General features: G+C 36.5%; 1 protein-coding gene and 1 long non-coding RNA gene across 3 annotated transcripts; one reads left to right on the top strand and one right to left on the bottom strand.

Annotated features, from left to right (window-relative positions):
• Positions 1-208: 208 nt before the first annotated feature.
• On the top strand, positions 209-734 carry LOC117637424. The gene is made up of 2 exons (XR_004587181.1): positions 209-458; positions 539-734. It is a non-coding gene; the product is annotated as an uncharacterized LOC117637424 (long non-coding RNA).
• Positions 735-779: 45 nt separating this feature from the next.
• Positions 780-5635, bottom strand: LOC117637407 (probable isoprenylcysteine alpha-carbonyl methylesterase ICMEL1). 2 transcript variants are annotated; one of them, XM_034372292.1, is made up of 11 exons: positions 4939-5634; positions 4210-4286; positions 3944-4013; positions 3761-3841; positions 3409-3483; positions 3095-3196; positions 2832-2972; positions 2302-2367; positions 2049-2192; positions 1731-1821; positions 780-1254 (listed from the first exon to the last, which is right to left on the bottom strand). In XM_034372292.1, exons 1-11 carry the CDS (start codon positions 5325-5327, stop codon positions 1093-1095), a joined length of 1398 nt encoding a protein of 465 aa, XP_034228183.1. In that variant the 5' UTR covers positions 5328-5634; the 3' UTR covers positions 780-1092. The 2 variants fall into 2 exon arrangements, with proteins under 2 accessions (XP_034228183.1, XP_034228191.1); XM_034372300.1 differs by lacking the exons at positions 3761-3841; positions 3944-4013 and having other exon boundaries at positions 4210-4281; positions 4939-5635.
• Between the last annotated feature and the right edge of the window lie 2979 nt (positions 5636-8614).

Here is an 8614-nt window from a genome sequence, read left to right as displayed (position 1 = left end):
AACAATTTCAGTATAATATATATCGGTAAGCAGTAAGTAAGCAAAAGCATCTGATGCCAACAGAGCTCTGCCATTTTGCCAATACCAGCCAGTTATATTCCATTCTCCTCAAACACCACCATCCCTTTAATCGTCACCTTTTATCTTAACTTGTTATTCTAATTCCTTTTCGCAGTTGGGAACTGCTCTTATAAAAAGGGCAGGATCAGGCAGTTGAGTTGAGGCCATCGAGTTAAGATAAACGTACGTACGTTAAGTTTCATATCTTTGTGAAAGAGTTTCTTAGAGAACTATACATGGCATCAATGAAGGCTGAAAAGCAAGTTGGCACTCAACTATTTGGGCAGGCCAAGAAAGAACCTGCCACTTCCAAGGCCAGTGATGGTGGAGCCAAAGCTCCAGCATCTAAGGCAGCCCCAAAGAAGGCTGCATCAAAGCCTCAGGCACCCAAGAAGAAGGTATGATGTGGTTTTATTTTTTTTCCTAATTTCGTATTAATCAATTTGGTTTCACTAACAAACTGATGATGATTGTACAGGGTAAAGGTGGCAAAGCTGCAGCCAAGAACTGACCTAAGCGCTGATTAGCGCTTATAAGAAAGAAACGATTTCATTCCGTATTGTCTCCTAATATTGTGTTTTTGGATTTTGTAATCAATGAGTGCAAGCATGGCAACTTTGATCTCATCCATGTAAAGCCACGCCCTAATGAAATAAAATTATGTTTTTAGCTACGGTCCTCAAGTGTTGCACTGCAAGACGGGTTCACTTTGTCACAGATTAGCCAAAAGTGCTTCATTTTTCTAGTTCGCAATGTAAAATTATCTGGGTTTATGATTACAAATATCCCCTTAAGGTCGTCAATATCATTACATATCATCCTAATACGATTATACAAGTTTTCAGAATCTTTCAGACATTATACAACGGGAAATAAAATCTTTGATTGATATGGGACAAGAGATGAGGGTAAATCTGAAGGTTACCCAAAAAATATGGGGTAAACGCTTCAGCTGTCATTAATGATATGTACAAAATGAATAGAGTAAATCACCAAGAAACTCAAGGGGCTGATAACTGATTGACAAAATGGCTAGAATGGGCTAACACGGTGAGCCAACTTCAACATGAACTCAGGTACAAGACGTTTTCTTGGCGGAGCCACTGCGTCTTTGGCAAGAGCCTCTGAATCACCTTCATGAATGATAGCTACTAAATCTTCAAACATATCGTCCTTACCACCTCGCATTGGATCCTGAATAACACATCCACCAAATAGATTTAGTATAAGAAACTCTTTCTTTCTAGGGTGTTCTTTTCCGTCTTGGGGAGGGGGAAATTTAAAAGGTAGGATCTTTTGATAGGCCATGTTAGTACTTCCAATATCCGAAAATGGAGAAGTAATCTCTTGATTAAAAAAGAAGTGAAAATATTTATAAATATCGAAGAGTGACAAGTTTGCTTTGTAAGGTTCTTGCAGGAAAGAATAAATCCCAGACCAGCACTTGAAGATGCAAGAGAAACAAAGCATTGGAGCATTTCACCTTTTTAATGAATGAAAATAAATGGTTGTGCCGTTGATGGAGATTCTAGATTTAAGAAACCAAAAAGCAACTAAGAGCTAGTCTGCAGAAAATGTACAGTTGAGCGGAGCATTTTTCTTAACTACAACCACAAACTCCACAACCCCAATGTTAAAACAAAAAGGAACCATCTTTAGTGATCCCTTACCTGAAGAAACAAATCCGTGTGAGTCTTCCCTTCATAAAGAATCGATTTAGCTTTCACTCCAAGTCTCTGAAGAGTTTCTGCAAAATTCTTGCTGCACAAGGGAACATGTTAGTCAAAGCCTGTAGACTTGTAATTGTAACCTATAAGATTTAAAGGATAACCTTATGTCTGAATAGTATATTTTGACTCTAAAAGTTACATTAAGTAATGCAACAATGAAATACTCAGTTGTAAGATTTCTAAAGAAGGGGTTCACATTATTACAATTGAGAAAGAACTATAGGCGATCAAATAATTCATTTCAGAGGAAACTTATACCTGGCATCTGATGGTATGGAATAATCTGCTGTACCATGAAATAAAATAACTGGAGGTAGGAGAGAAGCAGCATGGCTAATGTTCAGGTCCTGAATCATGAGTTCTGGAGAAAAACGTTGCAATGATTGCTCCCCTTCCATTATGCTGAAAAATGTTTTGAAGTCATAAAAATCAAATGCATTCTAACAAAAAAATATGGCACCAGAAGAGTATATGTAGAGTCAACTTTCTAGGAGACCAAGAAGGTCCTTACCCTAAAAAGATTGAACGGTATAAACCTCGACGGTGGAAGTGATCCACTAAGTTAAGCAAATTGTACCTGTTTGAGCATGTCAGAATGAGAACCTTAAGTGCAAAAAGAAAATTCATAACTTACAAAAAAACATGAAAAAGAGCAGCAGGTGCAATCAGAAAGAATGGGATCGTGGATGAAGAAAAAAAAAACAAGTATGATTTATTAGACCATAGTTGTACTATCAAGTCCGGAGACTACACTGAAGCAAATACAATTATAGAATACAAGTACGCTTTTTATCAGTTCAGAAGCAAAAGGTGATCTAAGAATTTGGTCAGGAACATGTGCATGCCATACAAGCACTACAACCTGCATTACCCACGAACATATTCAAATTAAAGACGTAACTATCTGGTTCGGCCTCCTACAGCTTTCGGTCAGTTACATTAGAATGCATTTGCCTGTTCACTGGTGCCATACTCTCATCTAATATGGTTCACTATAACAGAGAAGAGGGCAACAGATTTCAGATGAATTTTGACATTTACCCTCCAGATAGACCAAAGTAAGCCTTTATCTGGGAAACACTCCAAGAAGTGCTCTCTCCTTCACCAGCCTCCTTGATTGCCTGGTCAATGAGTGCGCATGCACCAATATGTGCACCAGCTGATTGTCCCATTAGATAAATCCTGCAGAAACATAGCACGAAAAATGCCAACTTTAGTTACTAGGATTATCTCGTCAACTAAACCAAATTATAGAACAAAAAAAAACCTCCATGACTGAAATTTAGAACAAAAGATTCCATTACCTATTAGGATCACCTCCATAATCAGCAATATGATTGCACACAAATGAGATTCCTTGAGAAGCATCCTTTACCATATCACTGATAGTACCCTGAGGAAAATTTCTGCATGAAGAAATCATATCAAGATAATGTCTAAAATCGGGCAGCTAAGGATTAGATTATATTAATTCCTTTTCAAAGATAACAGAGGTTGTGTATCAGAGAGACTCAAATCTCCATATATTCATAAAGTTCCTTCAGAAGAATAGAGTTTCATTTGGACATATGGCACCTATCATTTGTAGTATGTGCTTGCTTGAAGGTAAAAAAGCCACCTGTAATCTATGCATGCCACTATGATGTCTCTTTCTGATAACTGTTGTCCTAAAAGAGACCCCCACGCTTTGTAACTGCATCAACAGAAAACTAAAAACATATTAAGAATAAATAAGCAGGAAAATGTTGCAAGAAAAAGACAACTGTGATCAAAATGAACAAACAAAGCAAACTATGACACACTGAATACAACTCAAGCATAAGGAATCATGGTACCAATAAAAGTGACCTCAGTCTCAGCTCCACTGCTTAAAATTTACATCCCGGAAACCAACAGTAATGTAAGCCACTGCTAGCTAGACCCGTCATAGAATTATTCAAAATAGGCTGCCAAGGAGTAACATCACTCACCCAATAATCCAGGCTCCACCAGTTACAAATGCAATGACTGGCTTTGGCCCGTCGGTATTTTTGGGTAAATACAGATCTAGCCTGCAGAACAAAGTATCAGCTATTAATGCTGCAAAACCAATGAATATTAAAATATATACTGCTCCTGAATACACAAAAAAGTCAAGAAGGTTCATATCCTACCTATTTCTTGGTTGATCGCCATAAACTATACCTCTGCGAACCTGACTAGAGAAGAAATAATAATAGCCAACTGCAAAAGACAGGTAGACTAGTCTAGTCATCCTCCCTTGGATGATAATTTGTGAATCCTATCTCATGGCCATGATAATGGTCTATAAAATTTAATATCCGAAGTGGACATAAAAACTATAATGCGTAAAAGGTATGCAAGAGGTGAGGCATATATGCAAGATAATATTAAGATGGCCCATATGAATGTTACAAACCTTGAATAAATCCTGGCATGAGTAAAAATGAATAACAACCAAGGGCAAGAAATCTTGTAATCCATCTGTAGCCTACCCTGAACAAAAATATACAATCAGGAAGCATCTAATAATAGAGAAATGCTTGATAAAGATCTCAAAGATCATGAATCCATGTAACATAAATAATATAAAACATAAGAGTGCCCTCTAAAAACAAGTTTTCTCTCTTTCTAATGTGTAAACTTCAGGATGATGAATTTTAATAGATTACGTTCCATTTTAAGTAATTCCAAGTTTCCAACCAGTATAAGCCGTTTCCATTTTGCTTATTTTAGGTTATGTATCTTCTTTTATCAATTTTCTTTCCAACAGTCATGTTCCACTTACAGAGCTCACAAGGCAATATCTTTTGTTTCTTGTGTGATCCATAGACGATTTCACACATGTTCAAGCCGAAAGTCAGATTTTCCTCAATCTCACTTTCCAGAGATCTCATTAGACAGTTCTAACTCATTGTTCAATATTATTAGTCTCAAATGATTATCAAATAGCTCTCACTCTGAAAGTGAAGTCCTTGATTCCAATCCAAGCATACAACCATTGATAGACAGCACTATATGCAATCCAGTTTTTACTCAGTTTGCAAATAATCGAAACCACTAAATGGGTATCCCAAAACAGAGCAAGTGTCAAATCAAAATACACAACCAACCAAGAATTTTAAAAAAAGAACAGAACTTTGCGTACCCAAGATATCTCAATAGCTTCAAACTTAACCGGGTCACCAAGAACGTCTCGGCGGCAGCGTGCTCCACCTCGCGGCCCAAGGAATTGTTGCGGCTATCATCGGAGAGCGAAGAGAGGGAGCTATCGCTGGCGGTCCGGCGCCGCCTCTGCTGGTGCTTGTTGGCACCATTAGTGGTGCTGGTAATGTAACTTGAGGCCCTAGGAAGAAGGGGCTTTATTATGGGGGTGCCCTTTTCTTCATCTTCTTCTTCAAAATGTGAAAAGAGGAGAAGCCTAGTTGTTGGGTCATCCTCTGCATCTTTGAGTAGCAGTTTTTCTGTGGGAGAAGATGAGCTTGAGAAGACTGAAGGTGGATGGTATGTTATGGGTAGAATTTGTTGGGATGGCATTTTGCTTTTTCAGGGGAGTCTTCTAGAGAGAGAAACTTGGCAGTAAATCTTGAGCTTTCTATGTTTGCTGTGAATTGGGTAACTGTTAATAACTGCCTTTTGTGATGTTGGGTTTCTTTGGGTCTTGGAAAGATCGGAAATTTGGCAATTGGCAGATTTAGAGATCAAGAACAGGTGGAAGAAACCAAAGCCATTTTGTCAAAATCAGTGTGTACAATGTTAGGCATATGTTATGCAGATACCAACCACAGAGAGAGAGAGAGAGAGAGAGAGAGAGGAGCAGCCCCAGTTGGCTTTTGCCACATGGTATGTGATGATAGGTTACTTTGTTTTTGGAGAAGTTGGAATTGGTCGTATTTGAATTTCTTTGTTCTATGCATTTTATTATTTTGTCGCTTCTCTAATGGCTAGCGGAACAAGGAGCTGTTTGGATTTTGCTTTGAAATTATTTTTTTGTTTCACTTGCAATCTTGCATGATGAAATCTGGAATGGGTTTGTGATATGTGATTTTTCTTCGAAACGCAAAGAGGAAGAACTACATTCCAAAATCTGCATTACCCAATACCTGCTGCAAATGTTTTATTTTTGATTGTTTCAAAAAGATATTTTATTATAACACCATAAGAGTATACAAGGGAGAAGATGAAAACATGATAAACCTAACATGAAAGTTAAAAAGAAGAGCATAATCTTAAAAAGATGTGCGGCCTGAACCAATTACCTGCTGCAAATTTAGCAACCCAATTACCAGCAACGATATTATTCAGAAAAATGAAGTAGAAAAGTTCACACAATTAACCAAACCAAACACGCCCTGCGTTTTATCACCCGTTTAGGTTACTGCCACAAAACGAAGCTGTCAATGACTCAGCTTTTGTTGGCCTGTTTCTCAATGCATAATGTCGATAGTGCCCTTTCTTTGACCCAGCGATATCATATAGCTGGGCTTTCACTTTCATATTGGGCAACCCAGTTCGATTGGGCTTCGCAGGTATTTTGGGTTCTTGTTTAGACTAAATGGGATTGCATGAACCCAAAGATCTAGGAATTTTGGGCTTTTTCCAATATACTTACTTGTCTTGGCCCATGTGTTTCGATGTACCACTAGTCTAGAATTGCACACCAGGTGTTTGTTTGTAGACCTCAACGAGTTAAATGGCAAAAGGAGTGAGCTTTTTGCCTTTACCCAACACACTTTTCGTTCATCAAAGCATGTTTTCTTCAATGAAAAAGATTTAATATTAAGATCACGAATGTCTCATCATGGTGGGAGCCAGACTTCTTTTCATGTATCAAATTTCTCATTTTGATTTGCAAATTGCAGCCAGCATCGAGCCAAACACAACTGACATTATTGCAGACAAATCCTAATTGGTTAGTTTCCTCATCATCAACAATGTGCATAAAACTGATCATGCGTCTACTGTGGATGCGTTGATAGCTAAGCCCATTGGTCAAACCCATCTTTTGCCAAAAGGCATAAAAATATATGTCGCAAATTGCAGTGGTTCAATAATAAAGAGCATCTGGATGGGGGAGGCAGCAGCAGCAGCAATGTTTTTTTTTGTTTTTTCCCATAAGGAGATCCAAAATAAGTGATTAAGCAAAGCAAAAGCATATGGGTCCCAAATTTGTAAGAGTCTCGAAATTTTTTTAAAAATATATATATTATGTATATTAATATTATAGGTATTATATATATGCTTAAGCGTGCAGGATTCCTTTCCTTGATTTTAGTAGGCAAGTTTGATTTGAGTCCATATTGAGTCATTCAATAATTGTATTTTTACATTTCTACTATCTTTTTTATTCTTAACAAAAGGGAAAAAAAAAACACGTCAAAGAATAGGGAAGTAATATATACAAGCTTTCTCCAATCAAACAAAAATTTTTGGAGTGTATGTTTTCACCCATTCAAAACAAAACCAAAAAAAAATTCATGTCTTCTTCCTCTTTCATTTTCTCAAATTGAAACATTAAAACTTTTATGAATGTTATTTATGATTGCTATTGCATGTTAAAAGAGGATGAATTTTAGTTACTAAAAATTGTTTTATGGTGTTAAGTCATGGCAAATTTTTTTTATAAATATTTTCATATTAGATTGAGAGTTCATGTTTAAGTTTCACACAGGGCCCTTAAAATCTCAGTATTGACCCTGGGTCCTCGTGAATGCTAGAAAGAATTATGTTAAATTTGAGAGAGAGAGAGAGAGAGAGTAATTAATTATTGGTCAGCCGATGGGCTCTTTTAAATGGGTTCTCACTTTTCCAGTAATGCATCTCCCATTTGCAGCACTAGATGTCACACTTCCTCTGGTGGTACCACAGAATTATTAATTTAATTTATAGTCCATATGTTAGGGAACAGTGGATTCATTAAGCAAGAAATCTAGTGTGTTTGGATGAGGGAAATAAATTTGAGATTTTGACAAAACTCAGAATTTTTAAATTGACATGAACCAATTTCGGTGTTTGGATAAAAAAAACATAGAAATTTAAAATTTTCGGGTGGGAAAAAACATGGAATTTGGAGATCATAAATCCCAAGTTTAAATTATATCTAAAAGTCGTCATTTCTAAAATCTCAAGAGAGATTGAGTTTTAAAAAAAAAAAAAAAAGATAATTTTACAAATAAATGTTAAATTCTGTGTTTTAAATCAGTCACCTAAACAAGAAACTTTACAAATTCTAGAACATTAATTTCCGTCATTTATGAAATCTTTTGTACTTTTAAATTTCCTCATCCAAACGCACAGTAAAATAGAGCAATTTGAAACCCAAATGAAGTTGCATGCATTGTTGTTGCTTCCATGTCCAAGTGATCTCAGAAGGGTGTGTGTGTGGTTTCGCTGCGTATGGGCAGTGACTGTGTATGTAGTGTCGATATAAGAATGATTGAGAGTTTGAAATCTTACGGGCTAAGATTATTTGCCTCCACTTTTTGGGAAGAGAAAGATATTGAATGTGATTCGATCAGTGGTGGTTTTGATTAAGACGTACATAGTTAGTCCAAAATTTGTTCCTTAACTTTAAAACGTTGAACATACTTTTGTAAGATAGTTGATGATAAAAATTTAAAAGTAACAAAGATTTCCCAATCAAGGAGGAAGTGCTTGTTAGTATTTGGGTAGCCTTCTGCTTTTTTTGATAAATACTGGGAACTAACGCGTCCTTTATACATTTGAGTGTTGCCAGTTCCCTTGTAAATTAGGTTACTTAATTCTAGAGATTTTATAATACTATTTTAATTTTGATCACATTAATTTTGCGATTTGATTATTAA

This window comes from Prunus dulcis, chromosome 1 (genome assembly GCF_902201215.1).
Source record: "Prunus dulcis chromosome 1, ALMONDv2, whole genome shotgun sequence".
Classification (NCBI taxonomy): Eukaryota; Viridiplantae; Streptophyta; class Magnoliopsida; order Rosales; family Rosaceae; genus Prunus; species Prunus dulcis.
Note: the sequence above shows the minus strand (reverse complement) of the source record. Positions and strands in the feature narration are given on the sequence as shown.

Excerpts from the sequence above, each read along its gene's own strand:
- LOC117637407 (XM_034372292.1), bottom strand. The coding sequence starts at position 5,327 with ATGCCATCCCAACAAATTCTACCCATAACATACCATCCACCTTCAGTC. Across the intron at positions 3,842-3,943 it reads GGCGATCAACCAAGAAATAG|GCTAGATCTGTATTTACCCA; the intron begins GTAGGATATGAA and ends TTTGTTCTGCAG. Across the intron at positions 2,973-3,094 it reads TATGGAGGTGATCCTAATAG|GATTTATCTAATGGGACAAT; the intron begins GTAATGGAATCT and ends ATGTTTCTGCAG.